Source organism: Pezoporus wallicus, unplaced genomic scaffold, assembly GCF_028554395.1.
Source record: "Pezoporus wallicus isolate ANWC-B61680 ecotype Strahan unplaced genomic scaffold, APGP_CSIRO_Pwel_v1 contig_7985, whole genome shotgun sequence".
In the NCBI taxonomy this organism is placed as follows: domain Eukaryota; kingdom Metazoa; phylum Chordata; class Aves; order Psittaciformes; family Psittacidae; genus Pezoporus; species Pezoporus wallicus.
In genome coordinates, this window is record NW_026636538.1 from 1,756,856 (window position 1) to 1,777,452 (window position 20,597).

Here is a 20,597-nt window from a genome sequence, read left to right on the forward strand (position 1 = left end):
TGGAGACTTCATCACACATTCTCACGCACAAAATCAAGTACTGTTTTGTATCAAATGTAGATTGACAACAGTGTTTTTCTGCATCTGTTCTGCCCACATAAGAAGCCAGCTTCATAGAGTAGATATGTCCTGAGGCTTAAAGTTCTTATAAATATGAGAATTTCCATTTTTTATAATGGCAAGTTGGGTATGGTATCCAGCTGTGGATCTGCTTATATATTGTTTGCAGTTTTCTCTGAGCTTGTTTTATACAGTATATTGCAGTGTGTTGTCATACAAAATCTGTGATTAATGCTTATTTACAAAAACTTGTGTAAATATCTTAGATCTGAGTCAAACAATGTACAAGTTAAACAGTGTGTTTCTGAATATAGGAATGACATATGCCAGGAGACAATTGAGTTTGATAGTGGATATTCTTCCAAAAATGGAACAGTTTCATATGCTGTGTGCGATCATTATTTTAATACTATTTAAATGCATAATTCTTGCATTGTTAATATATCATAATGTTTTAATATTTTCCTTTTTCCTGAGGCAGTACCTATACATATGAAATGTACTATAAATTACCTTTGTTGACTTGTCAAAATAGATATTAGTAAATTTTTACAAGACTGGTTATGGTTTTGAGCTACATACCATATGTTTAGAGAAAAAAACAGATTATTTTTATCACAGTCATTATACTGTAACTGATGTTAATTATTTTAGTTGCAATGTAGCTGCTTATCAGAACACCATAAATGGTGAGAAGTTCATTTTTGCTGCATTCTCGGTCTCAGTGGAGGACTTTTATTTTTCTTCACCCCTTTAAGGAAAGCTTCATCTTAGAAAAGGTTGGTGGTTTTTTTTCTTTTCTTTTAGGTGCAACTTCTGTATGAACTGGCTGAGATCACAACTAAAGTTTGGAATAAAATTCAGAGGAAAGGAATTCTCTATCAATCATCTGTGTATACTGAAACCATGACAGGACCTGCTCCTCCTAGCTCTCCAGTTAAAAGTAGTGTTGGAACCGCTCCACCAGATACCAGCACGTACAGCCCATCAGCTGATATTGGGACCACTACAGAGGTAGGCTTTCATTAAAAAATGGAAGAATTTGGATATGCATCTTCAAATGCGAGCAAGATTGGCCCCTTGGTTTTACGTATTTCTGCTTCTCTAATTTACAGCACTGCATAAGTGCCTGGAGAAATCTGGTACCTGATCTTAATCTCTGTGTGTGCCTAAGACTGTAAAACACTTTTTTGAGGCATGGGAAGGTGTTCTGCTTCTCTGACATGCCAAGGAAAGAAGGCTGATTCTTTTTTCAACATCAGTACAGTGTTAAACTTTATCCCTGAGTATTGTGAGCTGTGAGTCACCAGGTAGATGATACATAGTGGAATATGTGCATCATAGGAGACTGTGCAACTGAACAGGCCTAGTATTTGTGATTTTCTTAGTACCCGTCAGGCTTACTCGTTAGAACAATGAGTTGGCCTTGTTTGTGCTCCAAGAGAGAGACAAAAATGTGTAAGATGAATTGAGTTTGTATCAGTGTTGTGTAGTACATTCGCAATGCTTCATTCTTAACATGAAGCTATTAAAATGCAGGGAGACTGCTCTGAGAGACTGGGCTTCATTTTTAGGATAAACATAGCAATTTTGGGAGCACCTCATGGAACACTTCTGGAAGATAGGCAAATACACAGCAGTTTGAACACTGATTGCAATTTCATATTCAACAACATTTGGCCAGGATTGCTTTCACCCTGTTTATGGTTTATATTAATTCCTGGGTTTGGAGAAAATTAAATGCTGATTGCTAATGCTTATGTTTTATATGCATCACACACACAGAGGGGTAACTGTCATTAAAAGGTATTTGAGCTAGAGTTTCAGTTCTTAAGTTGTTTCATTAAAATGTTTCTAGGTTATGTAGATAACATTGGGCTTGATGTGTTCTATGTGTATGTGATCTCAATTCTGAAAAATTTTACCATGGATACAGAATTGAAGGTAAGCAATAATAGTTAGAAAACAATATGGTCACAAAAATAGTGGTTTTCCACCTACTCACATCAAATCCCTTTTTCATTAATTCAGAAACCACCAGTTTTGTAAATAACAGTTTGGTTTTGACCCTCTATATAGACAGCACTATTTGGAGTACATGCTGTACTTGGAGCATTATTTGAAAGTGATTCAGTAATTGTTTTAATCCATATGTTACCAAGACTATTTTGGTAATATAGCTCCAAGTTTAGCATTCATATCCTACCCCTTTGCAAAAAACATTTATTTAGTTTTCTTCCCATTCTCAACAAATGTTCTGCACTGGCTATCTAACTTTCCTCCTGCTCTAAAGGAAGTTTGGTGGATCAGCCATCAAAGGGCAATGTTAGAATTTGCGTTCGGTCTTCTCCACTGTAAAACTAACACCATAATTTCAATTTTCTTCAAATAGAAAGTTATATTAAGACACATGGAATTAATATGGGATCTCTTTTTACAATAGGAGGCTTAGAGTTGACATAGCACTTCACAACTGAGATTTGAAAATTGTTTGAAGGAAATGTATCATTGTGCTTAGACAGGATAAATAAATTTAAAAATTGACCATGGTCTGAGGATATTATTAAAGACATGGGAGGAGGAAGAAAGGTACAAGCAGGAGAAAATGTTTGCATGAAGCCATAGTTCATATGACTGAAAGACTGAGGAATAGAACTCCTATCCATCATCACCATTCAGAGCTCTCAGCCTAAAGTGTTCTGTCTGTGGTTAGGAAGGCAGTCGAGAAGGAAGAGCCAGCACAAGGGATATATAAGTGCACAGACAGAAAAGCATAATGAGGCAGGTGTAAATTGCTTAATGGAGACAGTGAGGTAGGAGAATGTATGCATGGGCAGATATTTGAGATTGTAAGAAGTTCTGTCAGGAACTGAAAATAAGGATTAAAAGGGTAATTTTTATATTGTCAGGAAAAGATTCACAGGGTTGTTGAAGTAGGAAGCTAGTATTTTTGGCTTGGCAGCTGAGAAAAATTTTTATTCCATTTCTGGTTAACTGGATGGTAATATTAGTTGTATTGAGGTGATTAAAATAAAAACAATATGTAGGGTGCACAAGGGCTTTAATTAACAGTATAAAAAATAAAAGAGAAATACAAAGGTTTTGAATTACCGTGACTGAAATCACTGAATCTCTCCACACTTGGAGAGATTCATTGTCATGGGGAGTCAAGCCAGAGTTTAGATTCCTGTAAGATTACTAGCTAAAAAATGCTGCATTTGAATTTATGGGTACTATCCTATTTATGAATTTGTGAGTCAATGTTTACACTTGAAGACCACCTTTGATGCTGGTCTTGAAAAAGCTTACTGGTACTGTATGGTGAAAAAGAAGGTTTATCCAGTGGAGGATTCATCTAAATGATTTGATTGTTATGGGACATCCAATGTTGTCTTGACCTAGTGCTTTCTTATTATTAAAGACAGGTTTGAAACAAAAGAAATTTAAAAAAAAAATTATCCCTTCAGTCTTAGAACTAATTTTATGTCAAGGCACCAGTTTGAGTGAGGTGAGTCACCTAGTTGGATGACCAAGGTTAATATGTGGTGGTGCATGGAAGCAGAGGATGACTGTAAAAAGGCATGCTTTCAGTGAGCACTAGAGGGGAAAGAAGGCGAAGCCAACTGTGAAGAATGGAGCAGCATTCTACCATTTTCCTGGGTCTCATTTATCACTTTCTGTGGTTTTGCTGCTAGTTGGAACTAGACCACTCCTTTCCCTTCTCACAGACTCTGAATTCCGTCAAGGGAGCAATAAAAGCAGATGAGGCGGTTATAGAGCAGGCACTTACTGGCCAAGAGACCTAACACCAACAAAACCTTGGTTGATTGCTGTCTTGATACTGAGAAGTCTGAAAACAACTTGCAAATCCTCAGTGAAAGAGAAAAATACTTTAAATCTCTTGAAATACTGTGTACTTTATAACTTTACACTCTCTAAAATGGTAGTACTGGTTACTTATATATATTTTGGTTTTTAGAAATCTAAAGGTACCTAATATTGACCTAGTGTTTCCCGCAAATAAGTCAGTGGGAGCAAATCCAGATCCATGTTGTTTGATTTGGAAAATACCACCCTGTATTTTTAAACTAAAACTTGTTTTCAGACTGTTGTAACAATAATTTTTTAAATAAAAGAAATAGAAGAGGTAATGTATAAAAATCGAGTACATCAGCCACAATCAGCCTTGCAGCTATATATTTTATAGTCATTGCTGCTCGGCAGCAATGAAGTATATAGAGTGATTAATAATATTTATTTCTGCAGTTTTGACTTGTGGAGATTTTTCAGAAGTTTATCAGCATCTGCATTTTGTTTCTATGTTCCTGTATTTTTAAATCTTGAAATCTTGAAGTCTGTCAAACAACAATACTTTGCTGTGATAGGCGTATTTTTTCCTAAGTTTAGAGATTTTTACAGTTAATATGTTATTTTGTGTGGTGGGAGACAAATGATTATTTTTAGAGCTTCTTTCAGCTGCAGTGGACTTCCTATAAATGAATTGGAGGAAAGCAAACTCTCACAGATGTTTATATTAAACAGTTAAAAAAGTAATTTGTTTACATGATCTATAGATGATTTATATTTTAATCTCTGTGTAATTCTTTTCATGCTGTCAAGTTGAAAGTGAGCACCACAGGCCTGTGTGGGTAAAGCTACCTAGCTTACTGAATTTTAGTCTGGGTGGTGGTGGTAAGACCGGGAAACATGAGTGAGAGGTTGAAGTGCTGGAGGGCTGCAAACAGTTAATCATTTTTACCCTCCTTCCTTGGAACAGCAAAAGCAAAGGTAGTACAGACTACAACAGGCCACTTGTTACTGTTTACTTAAGTACAAACAGTGGTAGAAGTGTTTAGTCCTTGGGGAAACTCAGTGATTGAGCAAGAACGCAGAAGTTATTTTGATAAGGCATAGCATTAGTGTGGCCAAACTCTGATCATCCCTGAGCTGTAGGCAGGCCAAGGATGAAGGCCTCATATGTTTGGATCTTCCTGATGAACAAAGATAAATTCTGCTAAGAAAATAAACTCTGTATATTGGTCAATTTGCAACAATTGGTGAAAGAATTAAATTGTATATTTTAGGACTTGGCATGAGAAGTTGTGGGAAAATAGTTCAGGGTTTCTGACTCTGGCTTGATTTTTCTGCAGATCTGGAAACAGAGCAGAAAATTAATGCATAAACATATTTAACAATACCATGCTGGGTGCTGAAAATCCAAAATGAAAATTGAAACTGCATGAGAAACCAGAGCACCGTCTCGTCTCACTTCAGTTTCTTAGTTTTGGACTGCAAAAAATTTCTAACAATTTGACCTCGCTAAAAAAAGGGGGAGAAAAGGCATCAGCTACTGCAGACCATCCGTTTTTTAGCCCCTGCGACTCTGCCCAGTGGTTCTGGTTACAGTACCATGAGCAGAAGGCTAAGAAGAAATGCAGTTGCTTCATTTTTCAGCTCCCAAAGGACAGCCGTATAGCAGTATCTGCCTCTGGAGGAGCATCTGCAGTGCTTCTGCCACTGAGAAAAGAATGGTCCAATTCAACTGTTTACATATGTTTGAATGACAGAAAAATATCAGAGTATGTTCACATTGAATTGTTGAAGTAGGAGGTGGGTGGAGCCAGTAACCCAGGAACCGCTACCGGGGACATGGTGTTGAGCAGCTGGGGATGTCTGTTGATAAGCTCTGCAGCTGGCACACTGTGAAGAAGAGGTTATCGCTGAAAGCCTCGGCTTACTGCAATTAGAGCTATGCTCTCAAGCTAGCTAGCAGTAGTGCACACAAGTTGAGACCCTGGCAAGGACTTGCAGGCTCTGTGGTAGAACAGCTTCCAAAACCCTGGCAATTGCAGGTCCAGGTGTCTGACCCCCAGGTTACTCTGCCTCTGTTTGTGTCCAGAGGTTCACAAATTCCTTTATTTCTGGTAATGTTCTACATCAACATCCTCCTTTGACTTTGAAATTCAAGGACTGCTTTTCAAGTTCACTTCCAGAAATACGTGCATGTGGAGGCCTTACTTGTGCATTGACTAAATGGAGTTTTGTTGTACAGCTATGTAGTTGTGTGCTACACATTTTGAATATGATTTAATAAAGCCGCCTCACTTGCTACAGAAATTGAAGTGTGAGAAACATCTGCAAATCAGACAAGCATCAGCATCGCAAGCATCATTGGAATGAAGCCAGTGAATGCTTAGCTTCAGCAATAGTAACAGAGACTGCAAGCATGTTGGCCACTTTTCCTCATCTGTGAATTTTTTGCTTATAGCATATCAGATATACTGTCTATTTCATTATGTATTTAGAAAAGGAGGAAGCAGTTTCTAATGATACATCTGTGCCTGTACTGGTAGCTCTGTTTTTTGGTAAACTTTGTAGATTTAATAAGCTTGGAAGTTGGTAGGGAACCACACTCCCTAAAATTTGAGATTTGCTCCTTTTAAATTTGATTGCACATTCCTGGGTTAGTTTGCTTTTTATATATGCCTGGGGTTATGCTAGATACATGCAGTTCTTCAAGAATCTCACACAAGGTAACCTTGTGCAAAAATTGTCAACTGGAAGATTCTCTGAGCGCCATAGTACAGCATTTGATATCTTCAGAAGGCTAATCTTAAAGAAAAGTGTGGGAAAATTAGTGTCAGTTTTCTACAGAACAAAGTTATCTCTGTGCTCAAACCACTAAACAAAACCAGCTCTCTATGAAAAAAAAAGTCAACAAAATGTATAAAACATCTGAAGACATTAAATTGCGAAAATAAAAGAAACCAATTATAAAATTCAGAACTTGCCATGGTGGCAGTGCGTATTTGCTCTTAACCATACCCTTTCATTTACTATTGTTTTATTTTTCTTTTTTTAACTATCAGAAATGTAGAGACCTGCCAAACTTTTAGAACAAAGTCAGTTTTCATACAAAAAACATTTTGGAGCATGTCCAGTGGGAGAGTGAGGGTGTGTGTGCAAGGCAAGGAGGAAACTGACTGTGCTTCCCACCCCCTCTGTCACAGTTTGTGAGATACAGTTTGGCAAATTAAGTGTCTGAAGTGTTGTCTGAAGTACAGAAAGAACGTGAAATATACTCCAGCTGTAAAAAAAAAAAAAAAAAAGGAGGAGGACACCGCAGGGTCCTTTATATAAAATAATATAAAATAATAAAAAATAATTTATTAGGTTTAAATAATTGGCTTCCAATTCTTGATATCCTGTGAAATCCATCTAAGGATCTGAGCTAAGAGGGCTCAGAGAGATTGCAGGAGGTGGGCCTATTTAGTCTAGAGAAGACTGAAAGGGGGTTTCAGTGCCCGGCAACAGTATGAGGAGCAGTGGCCATAAACTAAAACAGAAGAAGTTTAACCTCAGCATGGGGAAGAACTTGTTTACATTGAGGGTGGCAGAGCACTGGAACAGGCTGCTCAGGAGGGTCATGGAGTCTCCTTCTGTGGAGAAATTCAAAACCTGCCTAACCTGCTCTAGGTGGCCCTGGTTTGGCAGGGGATTGGATGAGGTGATCTGCACAGGACCCTTCCAAACAGAACAATTCTGTGATTCAGTGAAATTGTCTTTGGGTGGCTCCTTCATGCACAGGCAGCTGTGATTTCTTTCTGGTTAATCTTGCTCTTACCCTTTTGTCCTTGTCCAGTCACTTCAGATCAGTCTGAAGTTTGAAAAAACAGGCATTTTTTAATTTGCTGTTCCCTAGCCACTGATTATTAGTAATAATAGCACTAATCTCTAATCCTAGAGATTTAAAAAGTTGAACTACTTAAAATTTAGAAACAGAAGCTTTAATTCTAGAAACTCTCAGGGTATATTTTGCACATACCTGAATTAGGTCCTAGCTAGTTACATTCATAACGAAAAGACACTGTTAGATGGATTAATAGTCCTGAATCATGGTAAAGTTAGAATTGGACTCATATTTCTTTGTTTTCCTCTTCACAAATGATATCTGAAGAGCAAAAGCTCATCTTCATTTGAATGACATTTCATAAAGCAAAATCTGATTTCTCAGTCCATATAGCAAGTGTTGCAGTTTGCTTCTAAATCTAGCTATGATGATTTTTAAAAAATGTACCAGCTTATAATAAAATATATATAATATTATGGAAATACCACTGATTTTCTTAAAACTTCATTGATGAGAATAGGATATTTATTTTTTGACTTCTGTAGTATCACCACGGAATGAGCATTACAGTGCTATATAGCATCTCCATCAGTACTGAGCCTGAAGTTTTGTCTTATGGAGCTATAGCCTGATTTCTTTCCTTTCATTCACTTTCAAGAGCGAGATGAGGAGACTGAAACCAAGAAACCTGATACTAGCAGCAGCTAACTTTTTACATCTCTAGATCTTAACAATTTTCAAAGATGGTGTGGTTTAACCCCAGTGGGCAACTAAGTAGCATGCAGCCGCATGCATGCACATGCGTGCTGCGGGGAAGAGAATCAGAAAAAGGGTAAAACCTGTGGGTTGAGACAAGAACAGTGTAATAATTGAAATAAAGTACAATATAATAATAGTAGCAGTATTAATAGTGAAGAGGGAGATAACACAATTGCTGACTAATGCCCAGCCAGTCCCCGAGCAGTGGTCGCCACCCTCCAGCAAACTCCCATCAGTTTATATAATAAGCATGATGTTCTATGATATGGAATGTCTCTTTGGCTAGTTTGGGTCAGGTGTCCTGTCTGTTCCCTCCCAGCTTCTTGTGCCCTCCTCACTGGCAGAGCATGGGAAACTGAGAATTCCTTGACTTAGGGTAAGCGCTACTTAGCAGCAACTAAAACGTTGGTGTGTTATCAACATTATTGTCAGACTAAAGCCAAAATACAGCATTATACCAGGAAGAAAATTAACTCTTTCCCAGCTGAAACTGGGATAGATGGTCGCCTATGGCTCTACAGGTAGTTTGTTCAGAGTGCTAAGCAATAATGGCTTAAAGAATAAACATATAAATGGAAGTATACCTGGTTTCTTCCATTTATTTTGATTAATGTAAAGCCACCATTACCATATATAATTGAAGCTGAATTGAATATTAATTTTCATTTCAACATTTCATATTACATCTTTTGAACCGATCCAGATATTCTAATCTTACGTTTAGGTATTATTTTCGAGTAACGTACATATGTTAGTTGTACAAGCTCTCCTTTCCTTGTATGAATGAATAACTCTATTTCAGCTACTGACAGTGTGGATGGTTTCTTACCAATTGTACTAGGTATCCCTGAGGTTTTCAAGGGTAAAGGTCATTTGCTGGTTTTCTCGGTTTTCTCTAAGAGTTTTGCTGGGACAAGAAAAAAAAAATCGGTAAATGTTAATTGAGTGATATAAAGCTGAAGGCGTGAAGCAGAAGCTGTGTTTCAGTGTTTCTCTGAGAAAGAAAGTAGTAAAAATACTCATATTCTTCATTATGCAATAAACTCTAGAAGCGCATTGTCAGACATTGTATTTGGATCTTAAGCTACCTTGTTGTCTTCTCTTACTGTTAGGCTGGTGGTAAGAGGACATGTACACATGATAGAAATCCTATAATTAAACTGTAGGTCTGAGTTGATTGAAAATGTGATTTATCAACATAAATGCTTCCATATGAGCCAAGAAATGTTCATTTGGTTTGGGATAAGTTCTACATATCCAGAAAATAGTTTGCTAACAGAATTTCCATACACACATTCTCTAGTCTTGGACGGCAGAATAACTCAAGTATTGTCAGATTTTAAACTTTGCTACTGAAAGTAAGCTTTTCTGGGATATCTGAAGTTCAAGCAAGTGCATTGTCATTTCTTGCCTGATAGGTTAAAACAAATTCAGTCAAACTGCTATGCTTTCTGTGTAGTTCTGATTCCAGGATGCCTTCTGCAGACATTGTCTCAGTCATGAGATAAATCTCAAAAGTCCTGAGCATGTTGTTCATCATAATTTACAATTCCTAATCCTCCTCACCTTCAATGGAAGTTAAGATTTTGGGTGATTATTGGGCTGTAAATCTTAGAAACAACTTGGCCTTAGTGGATCCAAATGACAATACCATGGTCCTTTCCTTTTGTGCTTGAATAATGAAGAAAATATTCAACACTTGCAACTTGGAGTTGCAAGTGAAGATACTGGTGGATTTTTAATGGCTTCTGATTGTTATTAGTGATATGTGTGTCCATTGCATTCAGTTTAATAGGCTGTAAACACTAGGAGCCAATGAGCAATTACAAGTTTGCATCTTTCCTTTCCTATTTGGAGGCAGCAGGTTCCAGCTAAAGAGCAGGATGAAGTCCCATTGCTGATAATATTTCAGTTGTGCCATCAAGAACTATCAGAACATGCCTGCAGGGGTTTAATAAGCCACTGTAGCAGGATTTTCAGTTAAGCTTTCATTTGTCATGATCCTTTCCTGAAAACATTAATCTTTGTGTCGTCTTTGTTGAGTCCTTAATGTTTTAGGGAATGAACAGAGATAATTGATGGTACAGAAGCTTCTACAAGCTCATTTGTCAATGTGGCATATATTTAAGAACATCACAAGTGACAATCACCTTTTTTAAATAACAGAAATATTAAAAAGTGGCGTTTAGGCATAAGAAAAAAGGAGTGGTGAAAAGGAACACTTTTTTTTCTTCAGCTGTTACATTTGTTTCATAGGGTGATTCTCTTCAGGGTGGTGATGATTCTCCATTCTCAGACTCCATTACACTGGAACAAACAACAAGTAATATCGGAGTCTCAAGTGGACGTGTCAGCCTATGGATGCAGTGGATGTTGCCAAAAATTACTATAAAATTGTTTGCTCGTGATCCTAGAAATAATGGCACAGGTATTTAGCATTTTTTTCCTATAGTATACTATTTTAAAATCCATACATTATTTAACAGCATGGAACATTTCGTGACAATATTAAACACTGAAATGCAAAAATAATGGGTTAGATCTATTTTTAAACTAGAGCAACAAGCTGTAGTTAGGTTACTACATGTAATCTGAATTCAGTACTGTTTTTCAGCATGAACTTCCCCTTTCTGGAAAAATTATTATATTAAATTGTCGATAACTTGGTTGTTTTACTTGAGTGCTGTGTTTATTGCCTTAGAAGCAATTGTATTTCATTTTTATTTGATTTAGTAGTGGTTTATGTCCATGCATAGACACGCAGGTTTTTACTGATAATTTCAAATACAAATTTAACTGAACCATCATAGTATAATCCTTAAAGTCATAGGAAGTTTAATATGGAGTTCAAGTAGAAGTTTCTACTTTTGTGTTGAAATAAGAAATATGTGTGGTACAAAGCTTCTCTTTTTTCTTCGATATTAGAATTGGATTATCATCCGAACAGTAGTTTTTTGAAAGGAACTCAGATTCTGTAAATGTACTGCAAGACTTGAAATTATGTTGTTTTTTTTTCGTTAGGAAACGCTGTTCCTCAGCAATTAACATTGTTACTCATAGAAATATGAATAAAAAAGGAGAATAATGATTAAAAGTAATTTTCAGAGAGATATACATGAACCTTTGATTTTAAAAAACTATTATTGAGACAAAGAAATGTTATATATTGTTAGAGTAAGTATCTTGGCAAATATTTTTTTATACATTTTCAGGAATTATGCTATGAACACCTGAACTAAACCCTCCAAGTTTCTACACTTTTGTGTAAAAAGATTTTGATTCTAAGGTTTTTTTTTCTCAGTGTGACACTTGATGCAAAAAAAATAGATTAAATAAATAATTAAATAAATGAAATAGATTAAAACCTGTCAAATTTCAGATTAATCATTTTGTTCTTTGTCTATTGCAGAAGTTTGTGTTGTCAGTGAAGTAGAAGATCTCAGTGCCTCAGTGGATATGCAGGATGTCTATACCAAAATCAAATGTAAAATAGAAAGCTTCAATATTGACCATTACAGAAACAGGTAATTTCTGGAAGTTATTCTACTTTTATTTCACGTAGGAAGAAAGAAGGCAGCAGGTGTTTTCGTTGGTTTGGTTTTTTTTTCTTTATCCTTTTTAATTGTTTTCTTGAATTGAAGGTAACTGTTCAATTTCAGTGAAATTATTTTAACCTTTTAAGTAATAAAATCAGAATTGCATTTTCTCAGAGTTATATCTGATTCCAAAGAAAACCACAGCAATCAGTATGAATCCAGAGAGTGTTTTTTTCCTACTTACTGCTCTGTTGGTCTGTTAGACAAAGAAAAAAAAAGTAATTAATTTTAGCTGAACTTTTGAATGGGAAATTCCTTAAATATCTTTTCATGATGTGTTAAAAAGTGGCAACATGTAATGACTTACAGCACCATACTCTACCCTCTTAGGCATAAAAGAAGTTTCTAAAAAACTGAGCTGTTCCTTTGCTGTGGCTTAGCAGCACTGTAACACAGGGAACTGCGCTGATCATCTGTGTCTGTCACGCAGCGCAGTGTTATGCAATGTGCCCAAGCAAGAGCTGGTGTCTGCAAGGTCTTACTGCACAACTGTTGTTCCCAAAATATTGTAGGAAGGAAATACAGTATCAGTTTAGAAAAGTTATAAGCATTTCTAAGACTTTTTTTTTTTAATCAGCTGCCTGAAAAAAAAAGACATAAAATTTGAATTCCTGTTCTTTTGCCCAATGCAGTTATTGTTTGTACACATTGTATTTTGTAACATTTTATAATCAGGATTTGTACTTTATTTTAAAAAATCTTTTTAAAATCAAGTCATGATGCTTTAAAATGCTTTGGAATCCCAGTAGTTACATCCTCTGAAGAAGCTGCTTTGTCCACAGATTTTATGGAAAGCTTGAGAGAAGGTACTTCATTCCCAGGAGCCGAAGTTCCCTTAGGAATGTTTTCAACTTCAGGGTGTACTTGTTTGCTAAAGTTATATTGAGGCTTTAAAATAAAAAAAAAAACAACCAAACCAGTCAAGCAAAAACTTCTTCTACTTGACAATATTGTTACTGTTGTCATTTATGTTTTGTAATATCTTCAGAATACCTTTCTCTGTCTTTAAATCTTTGTAGTCTAAAGCCAAAAGCAGAGAATAGATAAGGTGAACGTTCTGTCTTCCAGGCCAGGGGGAGACTGGCAGTCAGGACATTTTGAAGGAATATTCCTACAATGCAAAGAAAAGCTTTTGGTGAGATTTCTTTAGTAAACTAAGGTGCTTACCTTGAACAACTCTTCTTCAGCAACATATTTTTCTTTATTCTTCATATGTTAAATAGGAATTCTTCATATGTTAAAGGAATTGTAGTACAAAGTACTTTTTAGTACTTAATAGCTATTTTTTTCTAAATAGTGCAACGATTTGTAACATATATGAATATAGCTTTTCTTTCAGTTTTTTAATTCTTGTAATCATTCTCCTCCTCGTTCTAATGAAGGTATCTGCTGAAAATCCAGGTGTAAGTCCCCTTTCTGTATCCAGGATTTTACTGTACTTTTATTCTCATGGTCTTAATCTCCACCCGCTGACCGATACCCAGCCCAACCCGAGCAGTAATCTAGCCCTTCTGGTTAACTGAACCCAGTTTATATACTGGGCATGACGTGCTGTGGTATGGAATACCCCTTTGGTTAGTTTGGGTCAGGTGTCCTGTCTCTGCTTCCTCCCAGTTTCCCCTCCTCCCTGGCAGAGCAAGAGGCTCAGAAAGTCCTTGGTCAGAGTAAACATTACTGAGCAACAGCTGAAATCATTGGTGTTACCAGCATTGTTTCCAGGCTGAAAGTCAAAACCACAGCACTGCACCAGCTACTAAGAAGGAGAAAAATGACTGCTACTGCTGGACCCAGGACAGTATGGCAAAGGCTTTAGCTTTCAATTATGTAGAAACATGGAAGTTCAATGTATTTCAACTGTTTTTTCTTTTTCTTTCCCTCTTCCATGCCTTGTTCATTACCTCAAGTCTTGGGGAAGATTCTTGGTCTCTGGGGCAATATGGAGGTGTGTTCCTTTCCTGTACTGACAAGCTGAACAGACGTACTTTGTTGGTTCGACCCATCAGCAAGCAGGACCCTTTCAGTAACTTCTCTGGCTTCTTTCCCTCTGTAAGAATCTTTAAAAAAAATTTTTACTACAGAACTTCCACTAATAAATACCAATTGGATTAAAAAACCAAATCCAAACAAAACAAAAAAAACGCAACGAAAAAACTCAAATGGCTTTAGTTTCTTTCTTGTAATCTCTTTTTGTTGGTACAGAATACATGTATTGCTTATACTGATTGTATTAGTTGTGTTATTTCCCTCTTAGTCTTTAGTAATAGTTGTCAGTCATTTTTTAGTAGGTACAAGAATGAAGGTAGATGTTTCACCACCTGGTATGTAGCAGCAGTCCAGTGCAGTCAATGGGATTAATTTCTATTACAAGTGAGCACATACAGTAATGTTTGAAAACCAAATATGTAACAGCCACTAATGTATACCACATTTTGTTCCTGTAATTTGGATATCTACTTAGGGATTTTAGGACTTTGTATTACTGCAGTATTCCTTTATGCAACCTTTTAAAATCACTTCTATAATTCTGTTATGTAACAGTTTTATATTTGAGTTATTCTTTTGAATGCTTGGAACATTACTTGCTGATTCAGAATATCTCACACATTTAACCTCTTTTTTCTTGCCTGTTTATCCTTGAAAGACTTTATGTGTTATGACATTGGACTATTTATCTTCACAAATGTATGGATGTACAGAATCACTTTATGTTAGTGGAAGTTCTGTGTGGTCTATTTTCATCAAGAATAGTGATTGGTAATACTTTCTCTTATTTTGTTTGTTTCAGTTCTTACAGGAAATTAACTTACCAATTTGTTTTAATTTACTTAATCATAAAAGCTTCTAGTTTTTCAGCATTTAAGCTCTATATCCTGTTTATTTAAGAGAAGATATTGTTCCATTAAAAAGTTTAAATAATATTAAATTATTTTAAAATCAAATTTGAAATGCTGAAAGAAGCAACTACTTGTAAAATGTAGTTGCTTTAATTTGTGCTCACATGATTATAGCTAATATTTAAACAAACTGGAATTCTATCAAAATGTTCATTATACTGTTCAAATAACGGTTTTCTTAGTGTTTATTTTTACATTTTTTACTCAGTAACAATGTATTACTGAAAGACTTTCAAAGGTAATATGAAAACTGTTCTATGCATCTTCTGGGAGCTAAGCATACAATTGTCACATTTAGCTGGGAAATATGTCTTGAAGGAATCTGCTGTTTCTAAAGTACAGTACAGTTTAGCTTTATTTAAGTGATGTACTTTAGCATGTGGTGCTGCTGTTCTCTTTAAATACTCAGAGGGGACGAGGGCAAAACCAGTTCAATTCTTAGAGTACTTAGTTGACTATGGGTCATTTATACACCCATTTTTAGATGGAGTGAAGCTACCTCAGCATCCATGTGTTATTTTAGCACCATTTGCACATATGGAAGGAGTAATGCAAGGGACTAAGATCTACTTTTGAAATGTCTGAAGTGAAGGAGAAATCAAAATACATATCTGTGTGAAAAATTAACAACAAAAATGGGTAAACTTTGACCCTTGAATATGTGGGGGTTTTGGCTGATTAGTTTTGAATTGCATATAACATAAATTACCAGAAAACAAAATGTTCAGCAAATCAGTTTTAGCTGCCGCAGTACAGTGAAGTGTGGATGCACTGTGGACAAATTGTTCTTTCAGAAAAATGAAAGATTTTTTTCTACTATACAAAGACAGTGGAAAACTATTAGAAAATATAGAACCATAAACAACTAACAGAGAATATGAGTGATGGATGTTATATGTGTACATTTTTGCAGCAGTTGTTTGTTTTTATTTTTCTCCTTGAAACAGACAACTGCAAAACTTTTAGATGGCTCACACCAGCAACATGGATTTCTTTCTCTCACTTACACCAAAGCTGTGACAAAAAATGTCCGACACAAACTGATATCAAGAAATGAACGACGAACATTCCATAAACTATCAGAAGGTCACACTGATGGCTCTCCTCACTTCCTCCATGAGATCCTTCTCTCTGCTCAGGCCTTTGATGTGGTCCTCTGTTTTCCTTTGCTTAATGCGATTGCAAGCATTTTTCAAGCCAGGTTGCCAAGGAGTCAAAAAGAGAAAAGAAAATCACCAGGCCAGCCTATGAGGACTCATGCTCTAACTTCCCGCAACTTGCCTCTGATTTACATTAACACTGGTGTAATAAGAGTCTTCTTTCCCAAAAATGAGGAAGATCGTCACACTGCTGAAGGTACAGTATTTATATTATTTTGCTGTTCAATATTGCAAACACGTACTCTAAGTTAAATCACTGACTGTTGCTGGGGCCTTCAGTTGTAAGAGCAGTGTTAGGAAACATCCAACATCCATGCTGCTTCTCTACAGACGTGCTGAAAAGTTTGTTGCTTTCCCAATACCTATATGGTCAAGAATCGTGGAAAGTGAACCCAATTTTGCAGTGGTGATTCTTGCGTTAATCTCATTATGCTGATACCAGTTCAGTCTTCCATAGGCGCCTGTTCCAGCAATGGAGTGTAATCAGGGAGCCTTAGCTCTTGTGGGAATTGGCACCCAGAAAACCATAAAGTAGTGAAGCAGTTTGATGTTCTAGTTCAGTTTGGAGAATGTTATTAAAGTGTACCTTATAATCGATGCCCAAAAGATGGTAATGTTTATCATTTATTTAGTAAATTTTAACCATTCAGACTTCTATGCAAGAGGCTTTCAGGTGTTTAGAGGTGTGGATAGCATAAGCTGTTCTTGCAAACAACAGTAAGTAGCTACTTTATGTATGGTAGTACTTTTTTTCTGTAATAAATTTTTTTCCATTCATGCTTAAAATATATTTACATCCCTATTGAAATATGTGTACGTGAATAAAGAGATTCTGGTGTTAAAATTCCCGCATGTAGCAGCTAGCAGGAGTGTGATTGCTCCCATTGCCAGCAGTTCTCCTAGAGAAAAGTTTTACTGGAATCCTGATATGTTTACATAAGTCCTGTAGGTATGGGTGGTTGGTGGTTTTTTTTACCATTATGTACAATAGCACACAATATAATCCTAAGAGTATAGTCTTTAGGTTTTTCTCACAACCTAATTGCAAGAAGTGCAGACAAGGAGAATTTACATAGATAATTTTTTTTGCCAGCATCCTCTACAATTTTCCAACTGGGAATCCTGAAAACACAGGAAGATAAAAATTAGACTAGCTGTGTTGGCAAGAAAGAATTATGATTGTGGTTGGAAGGGAGTTCTGGGGTGTGCTGTCAAGGATTATTTTTTTTTTTTTAAAACTGTATTTTTGTAGCTCTGTAGCTGTATACTTTGTTAAACAGAAATGATAAACTACTTTGTCCTGTTGCTATCCCTTGCTTGAAAACGCAAGCAAAGAACAGAAATGCTACTGTGGGAACAAAATGGTTAAGCATGGAGATAGGAAGAAAAACTATATATGCTTTTGAAGAATAAAGTAAAGATTAGCTTTACTAAATAAGTAAGAAATCCAGCAAACCTCTTCCACTGGAAAAATCTGAAATATGATCCGAAACTCTTCTCTGCTTCTGAATGCGAAATAGTTTTTCTCTTCTACTGCTTATTGTCTTCAAGAACAATAGAAATTAGAAGCAATAATAAGGAATAAGAGCTGAATATGACCCATGTTACTGGTGTACTAGATTAGAAACTTGTTACATGTTGTGGAGATACATCCCCAACATCATCATTCATCATTTACTGATTAAGAGGGGTTTTTAGTCCCTTAAAATTTGGGTGTTTCAAGTTGTGATCACTGCAGTAAAAGTAGAAAAACACTGACCTCAGTTTCTTTTCTAGTCAGTCATCTGCTGTTTGTACCTTGTACCTAGTGATAGCTACTGCAGCTGTCCTCCCCCCCCCCCCCAAAAATGCATGTAATTGTAACTTTTTGGGTAGAGTTAAAAAAAAAAAGGCAAATCTGTTCTTTATTCATGCCATGCAGTACCAGACTTGCACAGTTAACTGTGGTGGTACACATACACTATGAAATAAGCAACATCATGGGTTTTATGCTGGGGAATTTACATTTGCACAAGCATGAATATACCCACACGCTTTTATAACCTTTTAGTTTCATGTGGTTTTGCCCCAGCACAAGATTAGCATTTCTTTTTGCAATGGACTTGAGGGCTGCCTTCTGTCCTAGGCAATAAGCAATGCTGCTTTCCATCACAGTTTGATCTGTTAATACATCAGGTAGTGTTTCAACCTCTGGCCAACAGCCCACCCTTAGTAATGAAGTAAAGGCAACACAATATATAAAAGCGATATATAACAAATAGAAACAAGAATTACTGCTTAGCAGAACACTGTAAATAAAAATCATAAATTGCAAAAAACTGGTAAGAAGTGGTAAAGGCAGGGAAAATCCACATCTGGCTGGTTTGAGGACAATAGGAATTTTTTTTAGTACGTACTAGAAGTATCAGGAATCACTAGAAAGGCCATGATAAATTTGATGATAGTGAAAAAGAAAAGGCAGCATACTGAATGGATGTATGCCCTGCATTTGTAGAAGTGATATATTCTTGTCACATGAACATGACTCTACTTTGAAGTCTGTCATAACAGATGTCTGTAACATCCTCGTTGCTTATGGTTGAAGAGTGTCAAATCAGTCAGAGTAGCTTGTGCTCAGAGATCTTAGTCTTCTGTGGGTAATTTTTAACACACCTTGGAAGTGCAGGTTTTTAACAGCTGAAGGTATTTCTAGTAAAATGAAAAGTGTGATGTTCAAGTAAAATGAAGAGAGGTAGTGTTATTACTCTCCCCCACAGAATGTAAAGGGAAAAATACCTCTTACAGGGTACAGTTAACAAAGTATTACTTATTTCTGACTAAATAATGGCTTTATGGAAAATTATTTTGTTCAACACATCTGATTGTCATTCTTCATTATGGTTTCAATTCAGTGCAAGGGTTTGATAATCTTAGACTTTTGTAAGGAGTCTGACGTTGTGTCTCATGGTATTCTCATTTAAATACATCCGCATACAATATCTTTGCAAATGTTAAATAAATTTAAAATGGCTAGCTAGTAGTCTAAAAGAAAACCCCAAACCAACTCAAGTTGTCAATTGGGAATAATAAGTGAAATTGGTATTTAATAATCTGAAAGTAAACGTAAAACCATTGCTGTTAATGTCAACGTATGTTGCAAAGAATTTCCTGAGGAAAATAGTGTTAAGCACTCAATAGGCCATGCATCTGGATCACTGTGCTTAAATCAGTGCTTGCAGAAAATATACTAAATCTTGTAAAGCTGAGAATTATGTATCAAGGAAACAATTTATGTTTCAAACTGTATCCTCAGGCTGGAGAGACTATCCTGGGAAACAGTGGCTGGAAACATCTTAACAGTCACAGTGGACGTAGTGAAAGGAAATAAGGGAGGTAGCTGTGCTTCTGCATATTGCAGCTGTAATATCATGTCCATTTTGCTTTTTGTTATAAAAATAGGTATTGATAAAACTGGAGAGGGTGCTGAAAAGCACCAAAAATCTTAATCAGGTGCTGGAGAAGCCATACAAGAAAGGATTAGAAGAGCATAATGTGTTCATCTCAGCAAAAAAAGAAGACTGAGATGAGTGGGTAAAAACAAGTAAGATTGTGAACATTATTACACTTTGGTCTGTTAGTTTTTTCCTACACTGCACTTATATTGAGTAGTGTAGACTTTTTTCCCCCTCCAGTTTTTACACATTTATAATGACTGTGATTATGTTTAATACATTATTCCCAGATTTTGAAAAACTAATGGAAGAAGTCATGGGTTAATGTATGGAGATAAGAATTCAGCATCCTAAATCATTACCACTTGTTAGAAATCAGCTGAAAATATTAAAGCCTGTAACTCTTTCTGGTTTAAGATTGACTTAATTTTTTGACCTTACAGGAAGAACCACGCACAAAAGAACCATATCTTAAAACCTTTACATAATAGAGACTCTGATAAGTAGTCTTACGTTTATTTGGTTTTGCTAAGTGTCAGACACATTAAAATTCTTAGCCTAAGATCTATTTTATTAAGAACCAGTTCTCAGAATTAGACATCTGCTACCTAATCAAGTTGCAGTTACAATCTGAAGTATATTTGGTAACTTTACTCCTTTTTCTTATGTATCAGGGGAAAAAAAAACCCGACACCGCAACTAAACTTTGTGTGCAGTGGCAGGAATTCTAACACTTAGTATAATGCCTTGCCCATATTTTTGATCTAAAAGTTGAAAATGCAGGTTCTGATTTGGTCACAAACAGGATGTTATTGTCAGCTTAACTTTTCTACCTTAGTTCTGGCAAGCAAACCATCTATATTTAGGTGGGGACTAGAGGGTTTGACTTCTGGGCAAAATGTTGTTCAAATGCTTTGTGTATGTCTGTGTCTGCTGAGAGGGAGATGCAGTAGATTCCGTCTTTTCCTCTAAGGAAACTTCAGAGTTAGTTTAGTATGAGTGCGCCCTCAGCAAGTTTGCTGATGACACCAAGCTGTGTGGTCCGGTTGATACGCTGGAGGGAAGGA

At 36.2% G+C, this 20,597-nt stretch overlaps 1 protein-coding gene across 10 annotated transcripts in view; it reads left to right on the forward strand.

Moving 5' to 3' along the window:
- Positions 1-20,597, forward strand: part of VPS13B (vacuolar protein sorting 13 homolog B) — a 442,303-nt gene that overhangs the window by 234,639 nt on the left and 187,067 nt on the right. For 6 of the 10 annotated variants that reach the window (XM_057400540.1, XM_057400542.1, XM_057400541.1 and 3 more), the window contains 5 exons: positions 868-1,074; positions 10,706-10,877; positions 11,859-11,973; positions 13,950-14,091; positions 15,887-16,295. In XM_057400540.1, coding sequence (XP_057256523.1) covers positions 868-1,074; positions 10,706-10,877; positions 11,859-11,973; positions 13,950-14,091; positions 15,887-16,295 — 1,045 coding nt within the window. Of the gene's footprint in view, positions 1-867; positions 1,075-5,210; positions 5,367-10,705; positions 10,878-11,858; positions 11,974-13,113; positions 13,181-13,949; positions 14,092-15,886; positions 16,296-17,192; positions 17,308-20,597 lie in introns of those variants that run through there. The other 4 variants (XR_008971116.1, XM_057400548.1, XM_057400543.1 and 1 more) reach the window with 4 other exon arrangements.